Below are 26,612 nucleotides of genomic sequence, written 5' to 3' on the forward strand. Positions count from 1 at the left end.
TAGAAAAGGTCAAAGTGGTTTCGTGCTCAGATGAGAAGAGGGCTCTCGCTCACGCCGTGATTACGGCCTTGAGGAAGTGACGGGAATTCCACGTTCCTATGACAGGAGTTAAGGCAAGCACGCTCCATTTATTGACAGCGATGAAGCGCCGAGTTGGCACCCGGCTGGGATTAGAACTCTCAAAACGTCGGAGTGCGAGTCACGCACTCTGAACCACAGCGCCGGCTGTCTGGAATTAAGCGTGAAGCCCTTCATGCTGACCGAATGGCCTTCTCAAAGAACTGTGACCCCGTCCCGAAGATAAAGAACTCGGCGCACAAAGCTCAGTCGAGAGGACCGCACGTGGAACACTCTGCTTTGGTGAGCAATGCGCAGGTTTCGCTCGCTCTCCGCAGTGGTGGTAGTAGGAGTAGACGCATGCCTTCCGAAAGAGGGTGCACAAGGCGAAGCCTGCACGACATTGGGCGCACGGTCACCCAGCCCACAACGCACCGCACGCGGAGACCGCTGCCTGCCGAGTAGTGCACACAGTACACACACAGTACACACACAGCACACACACAGTACACACACAGCACACACACAGTACACACACAGTACACACACAGTACACACACAGTACACACAGAGCACACACACAGTACACACACAGCACACACACACAGTACACACACAGTACACGCACAGTACACCCAATGTCCCACGACTGACCACATAGCCGTGTGTAGAGTGAATTTAACCTCCATAACAGAGCGAATTTTGCGTAGTAACAAGTTCGCCGCATATATACAGCGCAAAATCGCGCAAACCAAAACCCGCATAGAGTGAGGGAAACCAACAATGTCCTGGCATCTCGAATGAAATAAACGAACGTCTGCTTGGGCAGCAGCATCAGCAAAACCCCCAACTTAACGTGCAGGTCCATCTACTGCGGCATCGGTGTTTGTGGTCGATAACTTGACTTGGACGAGTCCCGTTTATTTCTGGCGTAAGCAGCCAGAAGGGTTCATCACCCACAAGCAAACACAAACCGCGTCTGCTGTGAGACACGTGCGTGCGGCTCGCAATGGGCCTCGACCCGGCGACATCGTCGCCTGCTGCTGCTGCTGCTGCTGGTGGTGGTGGTGGTGGTCGGTGTGCTTGAGAAGCGCACTGCGAGCACGCAACGTGGTGCCAGAGGTTGGCTGAGGTCTGGTGGGGTGGGGGGCTGGGGAGGAAGGTGCTGTGGGGGGGGGGGGCTGTGGGGGGAGAGCTGTTGAGGGTCTGTGGGGAGGAGGGTGCTGTGGGGGGGGCTGTGGGGGGAGGGCTGTGGAGGGTCTGTGGGGGGGGGGGGCTGTGAGCGGGGCTGTTAGGGGGGCTGTTGTCGTTGTTTGCCAGTTGAGTGCCCAGGGTGTGGGTGCCCGGCTGTTCTGCGAGGGGGGTAGCGCAGAGAAAGAGGTCACAAACCCTCATCCGAGGCATGTGACAATTTTCCCTGATTAGCCTCTATTACAGAGCGCTGCTGTCTACTTGGATTACGTGATTGACGCATGGGGAGGGGTTTCGAGGGGGGGAATGGCATAGAACAACAAACAGCCACGGCGGGGTCCATTGTACTAAAAAAACCATCCCCACTTGTTGCTGGGCAACAGCCCAGCCTCGTGCCCGTGGCGCTCCGAGAGCGCGTGCACTCGAAGTCGAGTCAGGAATGTGCCGGCCAAACTTCGAGCCGTGGGGCCACAACGGGGTTCGGCCGGAGAGCGGCATTCGAATGCGTGGAGCATTTCGTGTCCACCGTCTCCTGGTGCCCCGCGTGGCCCAGCGGCACGGGCGTCGCCTTGCACCTCGAGCCACGTGTGCAGGCAAGGGCCACGTGGGCCACGTGGGCATCGTGCGGAGAAAGGAAGCGGCCACACGACCCGTCGGGTTCAAAGGGCGCGCCCATTGGAGGTCCAAAGGGAGTTCAGCTGCCGCTGCTACCGCTGTCTCCCCGACGCCGATGTTCAGCCACCGCGCCGAGTCGCTCCTCATTCGAGGCTCGTTGGATTTCACTTTCAGGTGGTGGCCGTCATGAACAAAGGCGAATGATGAAGATCCCCCGTGTAGCCTTGACACAGTGTTGAGGCCAAGTGCTGCTAGCGAGCACCTACGAAGGCCGGCGCGGAACACGAGGGGTGGGTGGGTGGCCAGCACCACGCCTGACCACCCATGTCTCCTGAGTGGCGACGTTTATGCATCGCAATAGGTGTCGTGCTCCTTTAAGGCTGAGTCGACCTTGGAGAGGTCCTGGACGAGTTCAGATAATCATCACTGGTGTTGGCCGTGAGCGGGAATCAAACTCGGATCACCGGGTTTGTAGCATAGTTCACTAACTGCTACACTGCCACTCCGCATACACACGAATGCACAAAGGCAACGTTCCCATATATAGCCATTCAAGTGCTGGGGTAAGTGCTGCTGGTCAACACATAAGGGGGGTGGGGGTGTGGCCAGACCCATGCCAGCTGGGTATGGGGCCAGCCACACCACACCAACGGGGTGATCCCCCAGTGGCATTGATACACACCACAGTCGTTACTCGTTTAAGGATGAATCGACTTAAAGGGAGACACGGGACCAGTTGATGTAACTCGGGTCGCCAAACTCGCGGCGGAGCGAGCTGACTGCTTACACCACGACACACTGGCACACGCAGTGCCACGGTGGCGAGATGTTAACTACCTCGCCTGGTATGCAGGAGGACTCGTGGGTTCGATCCCGACCCTGACGCCTGCTGCTGTATATTTGGAGTTTGCGTGTCTCTCCCCGTGGTCGCGTGGACTTTTCTCCGGGTCCTCCGGTTTTTCCCTCCACATTTAGAATGATTCTGAACATCACACATTTAGAGTATTTGGCTGCTATAAATTTCCACGCGATGATGATGAGCCACTTCGCTGAGCTCTCATTTGTGGCCAGGTCGCTTCTTAAAAAAAATCTACATAGCTCAGTGGGGCCTGACCTGGTAAAATGACAAAGTTGTTTCGTTGAGTATGTCTGAACCGCGAGAGAAAATAACATCGTTTCACTGGGGCAAGCGCCTTCTTTAACGTTCCCCTCCTCTATTTGTCGAGCGAACACAACAACCCACTTAGAAGCCCCCCCCACCCAGTGCCGTCCGCCTGACAGTGCCGGAACATTTCGAGTTAAGCCCTTGCTAAGGGCGCTCAAAGCTGCTACAACCGCTTGTCAATATAGTCAATCATAGCTCTGCGAGAGAGCTGTATAACACAGGGCCGACACAAGCAGCAGCAGCAGACATCTCCTGATAAAATATTTATTCACTTTATAAACAGCGGCGGCCCTCGCATATAGTTTAGGCGTGAACGCGTTAAGATTTACAGCGGCGGGCGCATTTGTCACGGTTTTGGACGCGCCCTGCCCGCTTAAACATTGGCCGGGCGAGCGAGCGGCACTGGCAGAGCGCGCGTTCTCACTGTCGGCTTATTCACATTTGGGGGGTGGGGGCAGGAGAAATCTGTTTGCGATAAACTTTCATCGTGTGACAAACAGCCCCATAAAAAAAAAAACACTGAGATGAAAGCAAAAATATACTGCAATAAATCCTACCGCGCATTTATTTCCGCTACTTTGGCGTTCTTCGGTTCCAGGAGGTGGGGTGGAAGCCTCGGATTTCCACCGTGACTTTTATTTTTTATTATCAACATCGCCAAGCGCAAAGGCCAAAAAGGCGTAAGCCACCGAGTGGCCAGTAACAAACGGCACTATTGACGGTGTCATAGATTTGAGAGAAAAAAAGACTTGGCTCTCGAACTGAGCAAGGTTGTAAGAACTTTGAAAGAATGAAGCGTTGCGAAATGTTCTCCCGAGCATTCCAAGATCGTTCTTGGCTAATTCGACCTGCAAGGAGTGACAACTTGGATACCGGGCCTTCGATAGCGAGCGCGGGAAGAATATTGTAAGGAGTTTTCTGCATGCGAGAAGAAACCGAAGTGCCGACAAAAGAGTCCGTTGCGTATCGGAAGACGACGCTCAAACGTGCACATGGATGAGTTCATGAACCCGCTCGCTGTGGTGCTGTCGACGTATGAACTCCCAGTGTATTCGGGAGTTCCACAAAGGCGTGCGATCCACCAACCCCTGCCTGTCCAGGCACGTGTGTATGGGAGCGCATCACCGTGCCTCGACATCCTGCGTGATCCACCAAAACCCGAACGTTTAAACCTCTGCCTTAGAAGCCACGATTCTTCCCCTTCACTCAGACCTCGTGAGCACTTCCAACAACACTCAGCACAACCACCAGGGCTGCCTGAGGGTAGGTGGTGGTGATGGCCCATTTGGAGCCCGAATCATAAATTACGTTTGGGAGCTCCCCTTAACAAATGTAGAAAATTCTAGGCATATGACGGAAGAGATATAGATAAGAGATGTAGATTTAGTGATGCAATAGAGAATGTAGCCAAAAGAGAGATGTAGTGAGGATGAGAGAAGAGAGACGCCAGCAAGATAAGAGATGATAGGTCGATTAGCGTTTAAATGGTAATTAGTTCATTATATTAATTAGGATTAGAATTTTAGTTGATATAATTTGACGCGCCCATATTTTAGGAATTCGGAGCCTCTCCCCCCCCCCCCCAGCGTCACGGGGCCCTTCGCTTTTGCCTGGCGTGCTTACAAGCCAGCGCCTCCTCACCGCTGCGGGTCACCCAGCTAAGACGAAGACGGAGCCACTTGAGTTCCTCTGTCGCCACTGTCGCTGGTTTAAGTGGCGAACCCGCACGCTCTTCCCCCCCCGCACCCGCTTCTTCCTCCCCCCCCTGCACCCCCGTGCCCAGCAGCCGTTTAATAGTCCCAGGACACATCGACGGGGGTGCCCTATTCAGAGCCGTAATCTGACGGGTTTTGTACAATTAAAGCCAAACAAGTGACATTTGGAGTATCCTCATGCGTGTAAGTGCAACTTGATCTAGACTGTTAACCTGCACGAATGGAAGCTACTGATGGGAGCGGGCTCGTGCCGCCTCTCTCCAGCTGGTAATTGCGCAATTATTCTTCTCATCAAAGCGGCTAATAATGAGCTAATTAAGTTAATTGTTAACAGAAGCCAGAGCAATCCCCAAGTGACCCTGGGCCACGTGGCGCACACTTGATGTGGAATAAATGCTGACAATAAAGCCAGGAGCTGCACAACACAGTCCTCCGAGCTGACGACAAGCAGCAGTATCACTGTTGCAAGCTGTTTTGCCGCATATGTTGTGAAAACGCACGTGCTAATTTTTGTTTGTTTACATTGTGTTTGCTTTTGTTTTGCAATGCAAGACGGATTTTCAGTTTTCTTTGCAATGCCTTGCTCTGGCAATTTTAAGAGGAAAGTAAGTGGCCTATTGTAGGCCTGGTTTCAAACTCCCCCACCCTCTCATTTTGCCTCAGTGGCCCAGCCCAGAGAGTTGACCTGAACCAGGTAAGGAATCTAGTCAATTGATTGTGGCCTGTGCAGGAAATTGCAAAAAAAAATTGCCATCGTAGGACAGAATAATATTGATATATAAAAGTCAAATAACTATGATAAAAGTTCCAATTTATGAGTTTAAAACAATAAAAACAGTTTTTATGTGGAATATCTCCACACATTGGCGACCATTTTATTTTTCCATTTGCGTTGCCTCTGACAACGCGAGTGTCAATCTCACGTGACATGACTCCAGCCCAATCACAGCGAGAGAGCAAGTGTGACAAGACATATATTTGAAATAATTTATGGACAGGGGTGAAGTTGGGTTGCAAATCAACAGTCAGGATAGTATATATATAATATGGAAGTTATATATGATATGGAAGTTAAATAAATTCAGACGCTATATTACACCAAATTGTATTTTATATAATGGCCTATTCTTGCGAATAATGCTACTGGAGAAATCGTAAACCTACAAATCACATCAGACGGTGCCAATTCCCAGCAGAAATTACCAGCTGCCTGGAGTGGGAATTAAACAATCGACACTTTGCAAACTGGCTCAGCGTTGATCGCTTTGGCTGCAAAGTTATACGCAACCCCTTTACCACACCAGCGATTGCGACTACAGTAGCAGGGAAACAAATATGAACTCAAACTGAACGTGAGTGAGTGAAGGAATGAGAACTGTGGAAAGCAGGTGGAGATGTACCGCTTGCAATGCCGTGCCTCCGTTTCCCTACAACACACGAGGCAAAAGGGGTCTAGTTGGTACCACTTGAGGTGACAAATGCACGATGGGCAGTTATCTCTGGCTGTGTTATGGACACACTTCATATTCAATTTCTTATTCCGTAAATGTTCCATATCACGCAAGTTCTTAAGTTTGTTGTCCTTCCCCCGCACCTCCGATTATCGCGAGTGGCTATGTACGGTGCGAAAGAAGTTCAACATACTAGTTTTTTTCTCCAAATGATAGTCTCTATCCAACACACTATGATACCTCCCCTGTGATAAAAACTAAAATTTCCTCTCCTAAAAAGCTATGCCCTAAACCCCAACTTACAAATTTGTGATCTCGAAATAAACATTTCAAGACAATGATTGGTAGCGTTTGTCACCGCAGGTGGTGGTGCCGACAAGCCATATTTCGGGGCCAATGGCTTGAAAATGACCGCTCGACTCTCCGTGCTTACTTCAAAAACTGTCCGTACTCTTCGCAGACCGCCTCGCAGCCCGGCCACTTGCACACGCCGTGCCCAAAGAGCGCGTGGCTGCTGCTGCTGGTGCTGCTGCCTCCGCTGCCGCTGCCCAGATCGTCCTGTGTGCCGCTGCAAACACACAGAGAGAGGAAGGAGGGGACCCTCGCTTACTTAAACGATACGCCATTCTTATTTTACCAGGTAAGGCCCACTGAGCTATGTAGCTCTTTTACAGAAGTCATCTGGCTATCACAAATGATAGCTCAACGAAGTGGCTTATCATGGGGACATTTGTAGAAGCCAAATACTCGAAATGCATGTTCCAAACCTGCAGGGCCCAGAGAAAAATCCACGTGTCTACGGGGAGAGAGATGTGCAAACTCCACATATACAGGTGTCAGGGTTTGCAATCGCACCCACGACCTCCCGCATATCAGGCGAGGTAGTTAACATCTCGCCACCGTGGCACTAAGTCTCACAGAGGTTTTCTCTGAACTGTGGGGGTGTGGATGCAGAGGGGCGGGATGCGTTTGTTCAAGTATATTCAAGGTGTCTGCTAAAGGTGCCAGGTATCTGCATCGCATGCTCCAAAGAGTGACCGATGAGTCCACAGAGTGACAAAGCGTGCCCGAGCAAGATCTGTACGCCAGCTCACAAACCCCACAGAGACCGCTACGTGGGGGGCTGCCAACTGTCCTCGTCCTGGCTTGACCAAGGCACCCTCTTGATGAGGTAGCTGACCAGGGAAATATGCCATTCACATCATGAATCCCAGGTTTCATCAGTTGCTTAATAGTAATAATACACCACTCAAGGCAGTGAGGTTCTATGTAGTTCTCCCCTCTTCCGGAATTATTAAATATTCCACTTCCTACGAGGCATTACTCATGTGTGGCTGAGTCGACCTAGGGGAGGCCCAGGACCGGTTCAGATAATCGTCAACGGCATTGGACGTGAGCGGGAATCGAACTCGGGTCGCTGGATTCGTAGCGCGGCGCGCGGACCACTGCACCACCGCTCTGCGTACACGCACTCACAATGTCCCGGTACGACGTACAGATTTCCCTGGACAGCACCTCCGATCAGCACGATCGGCTACGAAGCTGTGTGAAAAAAGTTCAACATACGTGTATGTACATAGATAGACTCACGAAGACAAATGACAGACACGCACACACGCCACGCAAAGGGTGAACACGGGCAGGCACGTTCAGTTCCCGCAACCACCGATTAGCACCGTTGGCTACGTATGGCGCAAAAGAAGTCCAAATACACGTGCGTACAACAGCAACGTGAGCACGAAAGTCAAGGATCCCTTCTCTGCTGACGCAATGAGCCCCCCCCCCCTCACGCCCCCCCTCCCCCCCACGAAGGATTCGCTCGCATTGATCCAGACGCCACGCTGAAGATGAACGCCTCTTGTTGGAGGTGAGCGCATGCCCTTTATATTTGAGCGCTGTTAATTGCTCTTGGGTAATTAACGGCGTTGCTAATTACGCAAATTGCTATTTATGCTAATAATCGTGCGCTAAGAGGAAGGGGTTACGTAAATATGATAATCAACCGCTAATTGAATTCCTAACAGTTCATTAAGGCAAGTGTAAGTGAATTAGTTTAATTAGATCAAACTTTAATGCAACGTGGAGCTGACAGACAATGAGCATTATGGATTTCATACAAACGCTTTCCTTGAGAGAACAAAACGAAGTGGAATTAAACAAATCACATTCGTTAATTTCGTATTTGCATAAAAAGCATGTTTTATTCATACGAGGGAGCGAGGTACGCTTATTTATTTACGCACAATTAAGCCAAAAAAATGTGTCTAATGAATTGTAACATGTTGTATCTTTGTCATCAATAATTGTATTCCGGTAATTATATTCGAGAAAGCAACGTCTACTGGGGAGATGGAGCGATGAAATCAGTTAAAGTGCAGGTGCTGCACAGATTGTTGCATCGCAAGAATGTGAGGGGTGGGGGCGGCGATGGTTGGCGGAGGCTCGGGGAGGCCCTCATCCAGCAGCGGATTGACCATGGCTGCCGCTGATGATGTTGACAACAATGACTGTACTGGAGCACCAAAGGGAAGAGATGTCGAATGCCTCCTGCCAGCAGAGCATTTCATCGCGTGGGAGAACGCTCTGCGCAGATGACACCGCCAGACATAGATGTGGAGTCACTTCAATAGACCTCTCTGCCTTCCAACGCCGGTGAACATCACACAGCGCTCCGCTTCCACAAGTCAGTTTAACCACCACGACAGCGGACGCGACAAGAACAGACGAAAGCGGCGGCGTTAGCGCGTGGAGGGAGGGCATCCGAGCAGCCGAACCGCACGCACCAATGAAGCAAATCACGGGGTGATTGCTGCTGCGGCTGCTGCGTTGGCAGCGGTGCAGAAGCACAGCCAACAACACCAATTCAACACGTTCCCTGTCAATAACAACACCGTGGCCTTAAAAACGAAAGCAATACGCTGCACGTAATCGGTGTCGTTGTCGGTCAATGGCCCTTTTTCATGGCAACAACGGGACTTTTCTGGTTTAGGAAAAAGACGTGTAAGTTAAACCACCCGTTCAATCAAAATAAACACGATTGCTACCGCTTGGAATATAGATTTGTTTTAAGTCATCGTCACAGATGCAGACTTTACATGCGCTCATCGTTACTACCACTTTCTCTTTACACCTTGTTAAGTGTGCATGTAGGATCCAAGCGCTCATATTTGTCATTAAACCAGCGGTTATAATGCAGATGTCAAAGTCGAATAAACAGACATTAAAGAAGACATCTTTACAACCCAAATGTTTACATTATACATATGGTTCTCCTGAATAGCAGTCGACAACATATGCATTTGTTAAGGAAGTGTTTTGTAAAGAAACAAGCTATTTTTTCACGATCTCGAGGATTATCCTGTAAATATGCTAACACTAGCAATTAATTAAGATCTGGTTGCAAAAAGTTATATGATTGGGGACTACAAACTTTATTTACTGTGTCTTGGTAAGAAAAACTTGAACGAGGCACTCCAATATAAGCTTCAACAGTTTGGGTAAAATCAATTTTAATATCTGATTTTAACAATTTAAAAACTACGTGCATGTTGCCAGTTTTTATTTCATGGATCAGAGACATGGTCCTTAACACATAAATAAGTAAAGGACACAACAAGCTTTGCTGATGATCTATGGAAATAAGTAGGTTCGGAGTAAGACGAAGAGACGGATGGGTTGAGGAATGAAGACATCACGAGCATCAAGGCCTCAGCGACGCTGCTGCCAAAGCAGAAAGAGATCCCGGCGCACGTGGGCAGCAGGGGAACAAGCGACAAGAGACGGAACGAACTCCGTGAGAGCGGAGACCGAGAGGGAAGTGACAAAGAAGTAGAAGAGATGGCAGCAGCAGCAGCAGCAGCAGCAGCGAGACAACGTCACAGAGTTCGGAGGTCATGAGTGGACAGGTCACGACTGGACAGGCACAGCCAAGGGGAGGGGTGAGTGGGAGAGACTGGGAGAGGCATGAGGCCAGCAGTGGAACGCTACAGGCTCATGTCAACAACAACAACAACCTAAATGAGCCGTACCTTAATAGACAATTGCCAATTTAACAATCATTTTAAGACGCATGGTGCTCATACGTAGCGGCAGTGGTGAAAAATGTGGACCTCCCACGAAGTGGTACCGGTTGTTTTTATCAGGCACTCAGGGATGATTGGCTGAATTTCACCACGAACCAGGAATTTAATTCACAACTTTCCACAGTAACACCCAGCCAGACACCACCGACACTGTACCTGAAATTAATTTCATTGCATTACGTTTAAAAGAAAGCTATAAATTGCAACAGAAAAGTTAGGCAATTTTGTAACGATTGCAGTCTGGTGTATGGAAGGCATGGCACATACCAAGTGGTTTAAATTACAAAAAGCAACACATTAGACACACACATGCACAACATACAGAGGCACTTTGTTTTTAACATTTGTTCATCCTTATATGTCTGCTATTTAAATCGTACATCCGATGTTTCACTGCTCCGGATTGCTATAATCACTCCACTTATGGTATATTGTATGCTTATAAATGTCTGGCAAGTCTGAAATTCTTAACCCGCACAAATGCTTTCCAGAAAAAAAAAAACGTCCCTATAAGGAGGCAGTCACGAGCAACAATTACTCTACAAGAGCATGTTATTTTAAAATAAATACCAAACTGTGGGCCGAAATCAGCATTGGAAAGTTACCAGTAGTTGGCAATTTCAGGTCAAAGAAATCTTTGCTTAGTTTAAGGCTTGGGGAGGAAAAAAATGTAGAATCGAACTTGTGGGCTGAACGATGCGAGTGCTCATGTTCGCCAAGGGTGGCACAGTCGGGTTTTTTACAATCGGGTTTAATTGTCTTCATATATTAAACCCGATCATCTGAGATTGGGAGAAATCCGGTTTAATTGGTTCTAATTGCAGAACCGCACTTCGCCAACTTCTCAACGATGGGCTTCATCCATTCCAAGCCAAGGAACTCACTGGCGGCGCCCACGATTGTGGAGAAGCTCGTGTTCATCAAGACCAACCTGCCCGCCGCATTCTACGACTACCCCGTGCCCGACGGCCCCGAGTACGATATCAGCACCGACGAGGAAGCAGCCTAAGCCTTGGATCAGAGTTTCGTATTCATTAAACCAGGTTTTAATTCCCCGAAATCGGGTTTAATTGTATTAAAGAAAAAAACCCGATGCCTGCCGCTGGAAAGATCGGGTTTTTTCTACCCATGATGTTCACCCACAAGTATAAGCATTCGCTCGGTGCTGGTGACCAGAACATTTTGAGAAGTCCGAACAAATGCTTAATGCCCACACGTGATAGACATGTGTAACAGGACACATGTTCCACTCAAAACCTGGAACGAATTTGAACAAATGGATTTCTCTTTTAAGAGAGAGAGAGAGAGTGGATAAATGTTGGCTATTTATGACGATCGCCTCGATAGAAATCTACAATATGACACGATATATATTTTTTCTCTCTCAATAATTTAAAGCAAATGTTGGGGGGTACGTCACGTGATTTGTGGCCTGCTATGACACCTGGCACACGCAAGTTTACAATTGCGCCTGGTCTCCTGTCCAACCTATATCGCCTTTTCCCAATGTTATGCACAGGCCACCGCTTCTGGTGTTGGCATTGCCAAATCTTGGGGAGTGGCATTGTGGTGCTGCAGGGCATATCAGGTGATGATCCACGTGGTTTGCTTCTCCCGACAAGCACATTGGTCGGTTGCGCAGAACCCCCAGTTGCGCTCAGTGCGCCAAACAGTTTCGAGACTCATGGCATTGTGCACCATTTGTAAGACAATACCACATTAGCAGTTCATATCGTGATGAGCACCACGATACATTCTGAGCGTGTGTGATGTTGACGCACGTTCACCCGTGTTGTATTTAGTCACGTAAGTGTGGTTGTTGTTGTTAGTGTCAACATATAGGGGGGGAGGGGGGGAGAGTACGTCTGACTTCCCGGGCGCGTCTTTTAATCGGCAGAATGTGGTACTGCTCGTTACTTCTGCCTCTCACTTACGTGTGCCTCTTGACCTCCGCTCACAATGGAACGCTCATTACAGATATTCATTGAGTCCAAGGGTAACTGCTACACGAGTCAAGATTAACTGTTGTCTATGAGACAAGGTTAAGAGCTTTCCGTGATTCATTACGAATGGCTCTTAACATTCACCGCAGATCGTTAGTGAATCAAAATTAACATCGTAAGTGAACGGGTAGGTTATTAGTAGTCAGTGCGACTTGGAGAGTCAAGCATTATATGCAATGTTAATATGCTATGTTAATATGCCATTATTGCGTATGGCACTGCGTTCAGGAGCCGCATGCCAATCTTGGGGTCTGCGAGCCAAGAGGAGAGATCTTCGGGAGAGAGTTTGCGTAGCTTTGCTATTCCCCCTCCATTGAAGGAATGCAGACTGCAGTGGTTTACTGGACGGTCCATGGTGACGTACCGCACTTATCCAGGCGAGCTACACGGAGTACAAAGACTCCCGTTCATCAGGAGGGTCATGCGGTGGGACATTTCGTCAGTTCCCTTGAGGAGTTTCTTAAGCGCAAGGCTGACGGCCATCAGCTAGTCAACGGCAATGGTGTCAACAGACCACAAGGCAAACAATAACAGCCGTCAATGAAGCGGTGCTAACAGGGATCCATCGATCGGGGTTAATTGCTGTCTATGAGGCAAAAGTTAACATAAGTTAATTATGCACGTTTAGCTGTTGTTAATTGGTGATAAAAACGGTTCTCAACGAGCGCAGGTTTACAGCCGTCAATTATTTAAGGATGAAATTTGTCCATGGGTCGAGGTTAATGATTGGCGATGAACCAAGTGTCATAGTTTGCCAAGGGACCACAAGTGGTCTTTCTATGAAGACGCTGGTCTTTGATAAGATGCTGGTCCCTGCCAGAGGAAATATGGAATTCCCACCACTGGCTCCAGGGCACCCAATGGTAATGAGTGGCATGCCATGCTCATTTAAGGCAGGAGTTCTGATTTCAAGTCAAATGAGAAAAACCGAGTGGCCGTCTACTGAGCCATGGCCAATGAGAATCCAGGCTCAAGTGGTCAATCGGGTCAATGCCACACCTGGCCATCACGACCTTCTTTCTCAATTGCTAAAACCCACGTGGTAACATCGTCCCCCCCCCTACTGGCGGACTGCACCCATCTTTGAAACGTAGTGCCATAAGAATTTCGCAAATACCAAAAGCGCTCGCGAGCATCATCACCATCATCCACGAGGAAATCTGAGCCTGTTACACTTTTCATATATCGTCTTAAAACTCACCCGTTTTTATAAGCTGCCTCAGTCACTTGGATGGAAAGTGCTTTGAGGCCTTGTGCGGATTGTGTGATATAAAACTGAGTTCATCATCATCGTTCTACACCGGTTAACTGCTTCCAACTCTATGAAGCAAAACGATTGTCAACGAGCCAATGGCGAGCGGGGCCCTCGCCAATTGGAACGGTCCCCGCAGCGTTCTGGCCAACTCACCTCTCCCGCCGCTGAGAGTGGCTCACCGGGCCCGCCTGCCCGTTGGTGAGCGACGGGAAGGGCAGGCTGGGGGAGGTCTTGGAGACGGTGGACGACGACATGGAGGAGCCGGAGGAGGTCACCGAGCCGATGGACCCTCCCAGCGAGAGGTCGAGGCCTCCGTTCTTGGCCGCCGGCAGGTGCGGGGGTGGCTCCTCGGAGCTGTGCGACGCCATCGCCGCCTCCTTCCACAGCTGCTGGAGCTCCGCGGGGATGAGGCCTGGTGCCAGCGCACGGCAGACGACAACGGCGGTTAGCGGGGCGGTTACCGCAGCAGTAACTGGAGAGTGGTCGCCGGCAGGTCGCAACGTTGAAAAGCGCACGGTCGCACTTTACTTCACACGCGTTTGCAATTTACTCTGCTCAGTCGGTGGTAGCCGCCGAGGGTGTGACGAGGTTGATTTTTGTTTCATTCCTGTTGCTCCGTGCCCCCTGCTGCAATGTGTACCAATTGCCGACTTCATTGAGGGCGATATCGGCACATAAAATAAATATTGATGTATGATTGATGTAAATCCCTGTTAGACCCAGCACGAGGTTCCCTTTGGCGGTTGACAAAGACAAGTAACACTTTGTGCCAATGTCACGGAGAGAATGGGCGGCGGCGGCGGTGGCTACACACGTGGTCTGTCATCCAGCGGCACTGTTGAGGCGGCAGTGAGGGTTGGTGGATCACCGCACAGAGGTCGTGGAACTCCCTTCCCGTGGGCGTCGAGGATCTGCAATACCCCTGGCTCGCCAGGAGTAGGCGGTACAGCAAGTGGACTAATTGCCATTTGTTTCCATCTGTATGGAATACGAGTAATGCCCCGTCATATGCTTGGGTTTTCTCCAGGTGCTCAGGTTTCCTCCCCACTTGCATAATAAACACAACTCATCATTAATTGGCTGACAAACGTCACAAAATAACAACCCAGACCTCAGTGTGGCTCTCGTGGGTAAATAAGTAAATAAGTATTTATTTAAATCACTGCCTGAGTATTGCCATGGAAACGATGAGACGACTGTGCCGGTCCTATTCCACTGAAGGCAGCTATCAGACATCACGTTTGGGTGTTGTCACCCAACTACAAACATTATACGCTGGGCAAACTACATAACTTAATTCACATCACAGTTGTGTGACATCATTGAGGTTATAGACGAACTACAATCACAATTGTTTCGAAAAGTGTCATTAGGATGAAGGGATATTTCAAAATATCTGAGTATGAGAAAAAAATTAGTTCACCCCTGTTTTTGTCGTGAGTCCCTTGGACTACTTGGGGGCCCTGAGCTTTTGCGCAGCCGGCCGGTGCCCTGGTACAGCCCAGAGGTCGAAAACGGGTTTTGATTTCTTACCCGTACCCGTACCCGGCCGCACCAGGGTCGCGAATGGGTACCCGTACCCGTACCCGGCCGGGTACGGGTAGCAGTTCCCTACCCGTACCCTACCCGAAATGAGTGACAAATGGTGACTCACCAGTGACTCACGGCCTACCCGTACCCATACCCGGCCGCACCAGGGTCGCAAACGGCTACCCGTACCCGTACCCGGTCGGGTACGGGTAGCCGGGTATCGGGTAGGGTACGGGTATCGGGTAGGGTACGGGTATCGGGTAGGGTACGGGTATCGGGTAGGGTACGGGTATCGGGTAGGGTACGGGTATCGGGTACCCGGTTGCGACCTCTGGTACAGCCCACTCGAGATGTGCGCCGCTCATGCCAGTTCGGCTGAGAGACACTTTGGCTGTTGTCTCGGAGCGAATTGGCAATTTATATTCACTGCCCTTTATTTAAACAGACAATAGCCCGCCGAGGTTATTAATCTCAGATTTCCATCCATTGCAAATGTACTCATTGTCATCTTCATTAGTGAGAGTAAAAAAAAAATTACTTCTTTTTAGGCCAGCGGCCCTTTCTTGCATAAATATTGACGAGAAAACTCAATATTACGAGCGACTCATGGCCGGTGAATGCAAAGTACCGCACGATCCCTTGGACAGAGTCGGTAACACAGACGAACGCGCACAGGTTGAGCGCGACAGAATGAACCGCCTTTCATGGACACAGAATAACGTGAGCCTCACTACGCACGACGGCAACTGTATTCACGCTTTGCGCGATTTAACTCGGCAACTGCACGCCGATGACGGACATTTTGTGCGAGTTGAGGGAATAAAAATTTGCCTTCAAATTAGTTTGGATATTTTAGCAGTCTTGTGAGCAAAAAAAAAACACGGCTGAGGAATTGGTATTAATTGAGATCCAGAGCTGCAAAGTAACACCGCGCCAATGCACAATCTCATTATTTCCTGATTAATATAAATTGAGAGGGAAAATCCAAACGTCAATTAAAAAAAGAAACACATACCTGCGAGGCTTAATAAAGAATGGTGTTGTAAATTAAGTTATTCCGTAATATTGTGCGTGTGCGACCGCGCTGATAACGTAACGCGAATTACTCGGCACTAAACGGAAGGGAGAGATCTGCTCGTACGAGGGGGAATCTTTGAGTACCAAAGCACAACATCGCAATACGTAACAAAGTGACGTTTAAACTAATGACACGCTTTGCTGTAAAATATAGTGAATTTAATATCCACGAGATACGCGAGACATTCACATTTAAGCATTACCGCTTCATTTTCTCAACATAGTCACATGGTAAAATGAATGCCAGTTTTATAGCAATATAACTACCGAATATTAATGTACCGGCCTCTTTGTATCCACTGCGGGGTGAAGCCCACCCCCCATGCTGTTTATGAAGGATGGTTGACCATACTTCACCACACTGGTGAGTGTAGGTCCGTGAAGGTTGGGGGGGAGGACAGCTTGTTCTGAACTCACTCGCCACCAATGCTGGCCGTGGCAGGACCACGGACTCGGGTCGCCGTGCTCGTCACGCAGCGCCGCTAACCACCGTGCCACCGCTCCCCTTGAACGGTGCTGAGTGTTTTTTTTCTTCCGCCCATTAAGACGTTAAGAGAGACTGGCACCTACCACAGTAATGTGGAATTACCACCACTGGCTCAGGGCACCCAATGGAGAGAAATACCACCTCACTCACAATGTGACTCAGTGTCGATGAGGTGTGACAAAGAATGGTTGTCTCTTTGTCTTGGTGAGACGATGTGAAACCCCGAGTTGACACCCTGACTCGTCTGCGAATTCACGACCTTCACAACTATTCGGTTATACGAGAAAACGGAGGGAAAATCCCGAGCCAGCCTCGTTTCATGAAGCACGTGGCGATACGTTGGCCATCTAAAGCAAAACACACACAGCCAGCCAGCGGCAGCAGCGCTGAACTATGAGGGGCGAGCAATGGGATACGACACTCGGGAGCTTTTTAACGAAATCCTACGTTTGAGCATCGTCGCCTAGGCCGAGGCACATTACAGCGTTTAACCCCCCCCGTGCCCCCCACCCGAGTTGAACGCGGCGGCTGTGACCCCGCGCCTCCGAACACCCCGGTACTTGGCTGCGAACCCCGCGGTGGAACCACGGCGATGTGTCGTTGGGTTGCACTCGCTGGAAGGGGGTAACACCGCAGCTGCATGGACGTGGCTAAAGCCCCATATCTGTCACTATCCATCACCACGCAAATGGGGTAGACTGCACGCCCCCCCCCCCCCCCATTTGCGTATCCCACCCCTATAACGAGAAAAAAGAAAACCCAAAACCTCCCTATCATTAGGATTTATAATGGAGGCCACAGTCGCTGTGCGGTTTCGAGTGGCGCGCTTGAGCGTGGCGCGGGGGGCCGTTGCCGCTTCATGCCCGTGGGCGGCGGTGATTGTGAGACCAATTGCTTAAATGCGCACGACGATAATGTTGTCGTCGTTGTTGTTGTCGGTGTTGCTGAGCGTGAGCCGCGTCAAAGACTTGTTGAGATAAGACCCCTTCTACTCCTCGCGTGCACACACACGGCTCAATGGAAACACCCCCGAGATGCCGCGATAAAAACAAGGAAAGAGAATACTGCATGAAAAATACATGTACATATTTAAAAAAAAAATCTTATCGGGACACGGATAATCCGTAGCCCTCCTTCTCTTGCTCCGACACGCAGCGTTTAATCAAGGGAGGCGTTGAATGTTGTGCACCCTTCAAGCAAACAATCTGATCGCTATCGGGACACCGTGCCTGCAGGGCTAAGTGAGAGCACAGCCATCAATAACCACGGCAGTCGCTACGGAAGATCCATTCGTCACATCCGCGCCGCCAGTGCCCGCCGATGTTGGTCGCCGCAGAAGCTACGAGTTCTTCTCGCTCCACCCCGCCACGCGCGGCCGTGGTGCCATTGCGCTAAACGCAATGGCACTCGGGCTGGGGCGATATATTTTTTCACGGTACAATTTCAAATGTCACGATGCGAACGGCAATATCGGGATCCCTCCCCCCCCTAACTTTGTAACGGTGCTTTTTCATGATGTGATTGTGTCGATTTTTTGTGATTTGATGTGCCTGTTGCCTGACTAAATATCACTTTAAAACTTGTTTTTAAACCGGCGTTCGCTCAACTCAACACTGCCCTAAGGCTTTTCTAATCATTTCAATATATGACGCGTATAACGCACAGTGCGTTTAGTTACGCTAAATATAATTAAGCTATTAAACAAAATCTTAAAACGATGATGTCTTATAACTGCGATGTTGTCATTTTCCTCCCAAAAAGCATTTGGCGAAGGGCGAATGTTACGGATGATTTGCAACTTTAATTATTGCAGGTTTTTTTAAATTTCACGACTGATTTTTGTCTCGAAAGAAAATCATGAAGATAAATAAAATGAGCAACGATAATTATGACATTGCGATATTTAGCAAAAACGGACGATATGTGTTATGTTTGCAGCATCACATCAAAGTGGGTTGGGTTCAGAGGTCACCTGAGCGGAGGTCAAGTGTCTGCTTCTGCTTCTGACCTTGAGGGACTGGAATTCTGTTTCACGACTTGCTCACTCCCCCTGCTCGGTTCCGAATTGAAGACTTTCGCACTGCGTAGGTTTGTCGCGGTTGCACCGTACAGAAATCCGATGCTTTTCTGGGTCGTGGCGTGCAGTTTCTGACCCACGCATACTAGACATCTGTGAAAAAGAGCTTCATAGCTCATCGGATTCCTGCTCAGACAGTCTTCATAAAGATTCACATTCTTGGGACCTTCCTTCAGGAACTGAATTTAAGCACTTCCACAACACTATTCAGTTCTGAAGAAGCTCCTAAAAGGTGGAGTGAAACGTCGGACATTGTGCCAAACAGCATGCAGAGTGACCCGAAAACGCAGCGGAGAGCCGTACAGCCCAGCCGGGAAAAACGATGTAGTTGTACTCATTTGACAAATGTTATATATCGTTCCATATTTGTGTTACATATCGCACATCGCTATATGCGTCACTATGTAGGTAAGTCATTGCTGACCTGAATGAGGCCAAGGACTCGCAAAAGAGGTGATACTCCAGTTCTAATCACAGCTGCAACAAAGGCACAATTTGACCGAATTCCAAAATAACACCGCAAATGACTCAGTTGGGAACTTAGGTAGCAAGCGCTTCCTCCGACTGGAAGACTAATACCCCCAGTTCACCCTTGAAAATTAGACTATCGCCTGATCTCTTCCAAGTTCTCGCCTGCTTAAGCAAAAATAAAAATCGGAACATCTATTTTACAACTTTCCAAAGAGGCTAAATTGTACGCACTCAGTTTGCTATTCGAAACCTTTCACTCTCAAAGGAAGTCTGTGTCTCCACAGAAGCACCAAACCCCTGCAACTGGACATGAGCGAGAGGAACATGTCCCGAGCCTTCCAAATCTGCCCATCCTCACACCTCCAAAGGCGATGTCAGTTCCAACTGCCTGAGATAATCCCCATCACGATCCACATGCCACTGAGGGTTTCAAGATCTTTGTTTGCTCTCTTGTTAATGTATTCCCAAAGCCAATCAAATGTCTGTGCCATAGCTTTGAAGAGCAAAGACAAACAGACTTTCAAGAAAGGCCCCCCCCCCCGCCTCTTAACGTGCTTGGGGTGGCTCAGGGTTTGCTAATGCCGCGTGAGACGACTGCTCGGATTCTGGGTTAAAATCCGGGTACAGGAGGAGGACATTAACGGCTGTCTCTGACTTTCCGCTGCAAAACAACGTGTTCTCTACGGGCAGTGAGCAGTAACAATTGACAGCCCATTGTGAAACCGCTGCCGGACGAAGGCCTTCTCACGCCATGCCAGACATTTAATTAACCGTGATGTGCCGGAGTTTATTCGTGTGGGTTGCGAAGAGGAGGCCGGAAATGAGTTTGGATTTCACTCACCGCTGACGTTAGCCATGGCCGGGAATCGGAGCGAGGTCGCCGGATTCATGGCGCAGTGTGCTAACCACTCTGCCACTGCTCCTAATATTTAATGTATGAAGTAAAACAGTGTAAAGTGCACAGAGGCAGCATTAATTGCGACAATTCGACTGTGCATTGCACCTCCTAGTAATGAATCTGCTCGTCAAGATTGAGTTCAAAAACATGCTGTATGTCCAAAGTTGTTTTTCCATGACTGTATTTATCTTGTTTAGTGGTTCCCACTACTTTTCTATATGAGTTATTACTTCTAAACATTTGAATAACTGTACAATCATGCAAATACACAAAGCCTAAATCAGCATGGATTCAAAAGTGGAAACTTTTGCAGCAATTTACAAAAACATCCGTTTTAGTTGATGTGTTCGCCACTGGACTACGCATTCAAAATTTGGCCCAGATTTGTAAAAAATTGGCATATATGCTACAAAGACAAAGATCGCGTCTATAACCTCCACAGACTGTTGTGGCAAGTGCTGTTAGTGAGCACATATCAAGGCCAACATGGCACATGAGGGAGTGAGTGGCCAGCACCCATGTCCAACCGCATTTGTCCCCCCTTTGTTGATGTTGATACACCACACCGGATACTTATTTAAGGCTGAGGTGACCCACAGGAGGCTCAGGACAAGTTCAGAAATTCAGAAATTCGTCACTGTTATTGAACTTGGGTCGTCCGGGTTTGTAGCGCAGTGCGACAACCATGGCACTACTGCTCCCCGTGTCAACATCTCGCACTTGGCGAGATGTTAGCTACCTCGCCTGGTATGCAGGAGGTCGTGGGTTCGATCCCAACCCTGAAGCCTATAAATTTGGAGTTTGCGTGTTTCTCTCCCCGTGGTCGCGTGGATTTTTCTCTGGGTCCTCTGGTTTTCCACCTCCAATATTTATAATCAAGATGCGTTTGGCTGCTGCTATAAACGTCCACGTGATAAGCCACTTAGTTGAGCTATCATATATGGCCGGGTTGCTTCTGAAAAATAGCTACATTGCAGCTCGGTGGGCTTCACCTTGAAAAATAAAAATATAAATATTTATAGTTGTTTACATACATACACACACATTCACACTCTGACACACATACATTCAACTCAGCCAAGTGCTACCTTCCTTTAACGAAGATGATCACCACAAATGTAGAACAAATTTCATATTCACCGATTCCAAACAAATTAAATGAAGGGGAAAGAACGAGGACAATACTTTCAAATTATTTAGCAGAATGCTCAACCCTCTCTACATTCGCTGTGCATATTGTATGGCATTAATTAATAAAACATTGCAGACTAGTTATTTTGACATGCTCTTTTGGGATAGAATTGTCCTAGCAGTGAATTTTAATTGCCAGCAGAGACCGGTTAGAAAAGAAAAAAACTGGAAATGTCTGATACTGCCTTTAACTATGTACACATACAACGGTCCCTTCCTATAACCTGCACAGAAAGTGCTGTTAGCGAACACCTATAAAGGCCGCCACGACACACGAGGGGGTGGGTGGACAGCACCACACCTAGCCACCTTCGTCTCCCTCGTGGTGATATTTACCCATTGCACCAGGTACTCATTTGAGGCTGAGTTGACCTAGGTGAGGCCCAGGACTGATTCAGATAATTATAATCATCACTGGTGTTAGCCGTGAGCGGGAATCAAACTCGGGTACGCTGGGTTTGTAGTGCAGCGCACCAACCAATACACACTATCACTCCCCCTGCCCCTCCACGCACGCATACACACGCATTCACACACTCACAGGGCAAAGCAGATGGGATGAAACATTGTCTGGAAGGTGTTAGGGCCCCGCTGAATTATTCTCAAGAATTTTAATGTCATACACTCGTACCCCCATACCCTTTGGAAGCTGCTGTTTGGACTACGAACACACACAATTCACTGAACACACATCCATACCTGGGTAATGCATATGGTGATGGTTGTCTTAGCCGCGCGCTGAATTTACAACTCTTAACCTTTACGATGTTGGCATTTTCCCACGACACCTGTTGACTTGTACTACTACACTTGCAGCTGAGGGCACCTGTTAATATCTCATCATCATCGTCATTATCAGGCGTGCTCTATTTACTGGTCACGTGGCACAGCAATCTCTCTATTTGCTGCACACGGACTGGTTCCATAACTCCATCTCCTCGGTGGACGACCCTATTGGATGCGCTCGGTTTACTTTGGGTGTCACTCAGTCAATAATTAAGGCGTTTTCATTTTCCTGCCAGTTAAAGTTACATCTTTGTGTTGAACTTATTTCGCACCGTTATGCAGCCAACCGTGCTAATCGGAGGTGCGATGGGAAGGACAACGTGCAGGGGTGCATGCTTGTTCTCTAATCCAACTGTGAATCTTCCTGTCTCTCCGTTTAATTACAAGCGTGCATCTCTGTACGCTAACTTGTACACATTTCGGTGTTTGCACCATTGTGAGCGTCCACGTTTTCTGATCTGTAAGCCGTCGAGGCTCTCGCGTGCAATGATCTTAAACTTTCTTCCATCTGTACAATCTCAATAAACATGGCAACGTTGGCCCAGCATAAGATTTCACAGCCAATCTTAATTTGCTTGGGAGTCGTTTTAAAACAACCACGTGGCCTAACCCAAAAAGCAATCGATCCTTGTATTTCCTACCAAAACCTATGGTTTCTGGACTTTATTATTTAAAAATGTTTTGTTAATATTCAGACCTTTGTTTGTGAGCGCTCCGGTGATATCATCAATTTCTACATGAACCGAGCGCCTTTTTATTGTCGAGATGATAGTGGAACTCCAGCAACTCTGAAACGCTCACGCACCTTGCTGAAGCCCAGGCCGGGGAAGGCTCTGCTGCATGAGGCCTTGCCGCTGCAGGTTCAGCAGGTGCTGCTGCTGCAGCTGCTGCATCTGTAGCAGCTGCTGCTGGAAAGCCAGCTGCTGCGCCGCTAGCTGATGCTGAGCCGGCTGCGGCTGCTGCTGCTGGTGCTGCAACGGCAAGGGACGCACAGACACACACACATGAAACAACAACAAAAAAATACTACTACAACAACGACGACGACAGCTGCCATTCCCAGCTAAGTGACAGTGATGCCACCAAAGTGTCACATGCACACATGGACGCACGTGGTGCACGCACACGCTCACGCGCCTACATAAACACACGCGCACACAAGGGCACGCGGACAAACACACGTACACCTGCACATTCATGCACATGTACGCACGTTAATATACGCGTGCACGCGCGCGCACACGCGCACACGCATGCATGCTCGCACACACATGCACGCAATGTTTTATTTAAAGTTGTTTTGCACTCACAAGAACCCTGGAGAACCAACCTTAAAGTTCATAGGTTAATGTTGAATATTTGATCTCTCCGATGATTATGTATTTCACTGAAAAGTTTAGGCTACGTTTAAAAAAAAATTGCTGAGGCATCAATTAATTTCAATGCAGGCGTTCATGTCACACACAACATCATCATCATACATCAACACTACCGCCACGTATCCACACAGGTGGTGTGCATTACCAGCCCACGGATTTGATAAAACTAAATCTAAAAGCACTCAACAATAACAACAACAATACAGAAGCAGTCAACAGCAGAGGCTGGCTTGTCAGTCGGCTCGGAAAATGCTTGCGATTGATGTGTGCGCAGATCTGCCGAAAAGGTGATCAAAAAGTGTGGGGCGTGACATATCACTTACATTCTACCGTAACATTAGGCTGCCATGGTGCGTGTTAATGGTGAGCAGACTGGGACTTGCGATCGAAAGGGCCGCGGTTTGATCTCCCAGCAGCTGCAACAACGGTGCGAATTTCTTACGCTCCCCTTCCCCACCTCTCCTGCCACAGCAAGCAACGTAAATGGGCGTCGGAGTTAGTCTATCAGCAGGGCGTGGGTGGTGAGGTAGGGTGTGGGTATTGTTAAGTCTCCCATGGTGTCTGAGGCCAACATGGAAGAGTAGGCCAAATGCCCTCCACTAGAGGGAGCTCTGAAGACGCTGACACCCTCAGGCGAGAGGCTTTTCGACCAGCGGTGGAATGAGCAACTTATCGCAGGGCTGTGTCTTTACCTTTAGCTTACGAGAACAAAGGGCAAATGTGCAGTCGAGAACTGCATTGAAAGGCAAATATTAATTTTCATTTGAAGCTTTCACGGGTTTGAAGCTTTCACGGATGTGGACCACGCAGTTGCAAAGACAATGCATATGCTAGCAGAGCATGTTTTTGTTTGCATGTTCACCACAAGTATGTGTGGTTAATGCAGGCATAAATCTTTGCAAACGTTTTCTCTTTGGTGTTTTAACATCTTACCACCTGGGTAAAATCAATTCTGACATTTTGATACTGGCTAGAAAGGTCCCATGAGTATGTTTTATTGTTGATTACGCCTGTACTGAAAATGTAGTTAACAACAAAACACATGACAAAACATATATAGTGAGAAAACTAACTCTTGCCATTTAATACAGATGTTTTATATAATTTTGCCCGTGTAAAATGTCGCTGTAATCTTGGTAAAATATCATACACAATGGTAAAAAAATAGGTAAAGCTATCAGACAAAATGTGGTAAAAATCCTTGAGATATTCCACAGTCACCAGACATGAGCCCAGTTGCAAACTGTCACTGCTTTAAAGAATCAAGTGAATTCCATTTAAAATGTTTCAATGAACTGGCGGCCCCACCGGCTCAGATTGACTTCCATGTTTCCACAGTTAAACAATCGCACTTGCAGGGAGAGTCATTCTCCAGCAAGAATGCGGCGAGCAATTTGTTTAAGCAACGAGTCAGAGATTTATTTTGGATGGGGATTGAAGCCTTGGGACGTTGATGAGATCTGAAGGGGATCGGGAATGTAAGTCACACCTTTTCTGTGAAGGAGGTCACTCATTTCTTTCGATAAACTAAACTATTTTTCATTTCATCAGGTAAGGCCCGCTGAGCTACACAGCTCTTGCTTAGGAGCCACAAATGATAGCTCAACGAAGTGGCTTATCACGTGCAAATGTATAGCAGCCAAATCATCTAAACCCACGTTGATTCTAATTGTGGAGGGACAAAACCAGAGGACCTGGAGAAAGATCCACACGACCACGGAGAGGACGAGCAAACTCCAAATCGACATCCGGCGTCAAGGTCTGGATCGAACCCAACACCTTCTGTTTACCAGGTGACGTAGTTAACGTCTCGCCGCTGTGACACTTTTCGAAACCACGGGCTCCATCATCACTGTTCATATCATGAACCAACAAGACTATTCGTCATTTATGGGTTTCAGCATAGACGACAGAAACGGAAGTGAAGCTGTGGCTGCCAACCAGCCACACAATTATTTAGCGTCGAATCCATGCCCTCTCCCAACATCGCCTGAGGTCGTACGTGGGAATATCAGATAGAGTCTTCAAATCCGAAATAACTAACAATGACTCTATGCTGAGATGAGCATTTCCAACACTCAGCCAGTGGTGGAAATTCCACATTTTTTTTGGCAGGGGCCAGTCTCTTCACTGGACAAGCACCCTCGCCGAAATTCACAAAACTCCACCGCTCATTTGTATCGACCCTTGGTGAATTAATTGTGGGCCCAGTCGACCCCCGCCTTGACCGCGACTTAAACTCGCGACCTTCCCACCGCAAAAAAAGTCCCATCGCACTCGCGAGAGCAGCCGCCCGGCTGGACGTGCATACGGCACACGAACCTCCGTCGTCATTGTTTTTTTTGTTTAAAGTGTCCGCCCTCTCTTTATTGTTTCTCGACGCGCTGCTGCTCTGGCTTTCTGCAAGGGCTCGCGGATCACAATGGCAACGTTACAAAGTTTAGTTTTTTGACACGGTGACCGCCCATCTGGGAATAAGTGTCCATTATGCGCGGCGAAAAGGAACAGAGATAGCGGCGCTGACCGTGTCCGTCCGAACCGTCGAGAAACGGGCGGGCGAAAGGTTCCGCGCTATCAGATGTTTTCATACACCCCGCTTTGTTTACCTTTCCATCGCGCACAAAAGGAGATTCTTAATCTGGCAAAAATCTCAGCTTCCTTTGATTGTGTTCACGCGCGGCACCGTTATCAGCGGAGACAATTTTTCTCAGTATCCTGTTTACATTTCGGCAGCAGGCTGTGGCTGCTGTCTGATGAGTGCGTGGTTCAGTTTGAAATAAAAAAAAGTAGGAAAAGGGGGGTGGGAGGGGGGGGTGCACGGGAGGCGAAGGGGGTTTAGGAGAACCGCTGAGGTCTGTCAATTTGATTTATGAGGGTGTCAGTGCGCGGAGCACTCCACCTGCCCATCGCTACCCTCGAACGAGGCACTCAATTAATCAGCGAGCCGGCATCCTGCTACCTCACAGCTCGCTTCACGCTTTAAACGTCAGGCTAATTTAACTGCACCTCCAGGAAAGGGGAAGACGAAACTCCCTCGCCGGCTCTCCGCGGCTCCGAGACGGAGAACAATCAGTGTTTTCGGGCTCGGCAAAGGCCTCCCTGGGTGTCGGGTGATTCATTAGCAAACATCCCAAATGAGAACTCGCGAGACCGCGGCTCTCCCGCCGCAAAAGAAAGCGAAT

The 26,612-nt window shown here is 48.7% G+C and overlaps 1 protein-coding gene across 1 annotated transcript in view; it reads right to left on the bottom strand.

The window, feature by feature from the left end:
* The window catches only part of LOC144944273 (forkhead box protein P1-like), a 345,410-nt gene that overhangs the window by 94,988 nt on the left and 223,810 nt on the right, over positions 1–26,612 (bottom strand). Inside the window, exons 7-10 of the mRNA XM_078872291.1 lie at positions 22,857–23,022; positions 20,018–20,098; positions 13,688–13,946; positions 6,628–6,762 (exon numbers count right to left, since the gene is read on the bottom strand). Of these exons, the coding sequence (XP_078728417.1) occupies positions 6,628–6,762; positions 13,688–13,946; positions 20,018–20,098; positions 22,857–23,022 (641 nt within the window). The remainder of the gene's footprint in view (positions 1–6,627; positions 6,763–13,687; positions 13,947–20,017; positions 20,099–22,856; positions 23,023–26,612) is intronic.

Source organism: Lampetra fluviatilis, chromosome 34 (assembly GCF_964198595.1).
Source record: "Lampetra fluviatilis chromosome 34, kcLamFluv1.1, whole genome shotgun sequence".
Taxonomy (NCBI): domain Eukaryota; kingdom Metazoa; phylum Chordata; class Hyperoartia; order Petromyzontiformes; family Petromyzontidae; genus Lampetra; species Lampetra fluviatilis.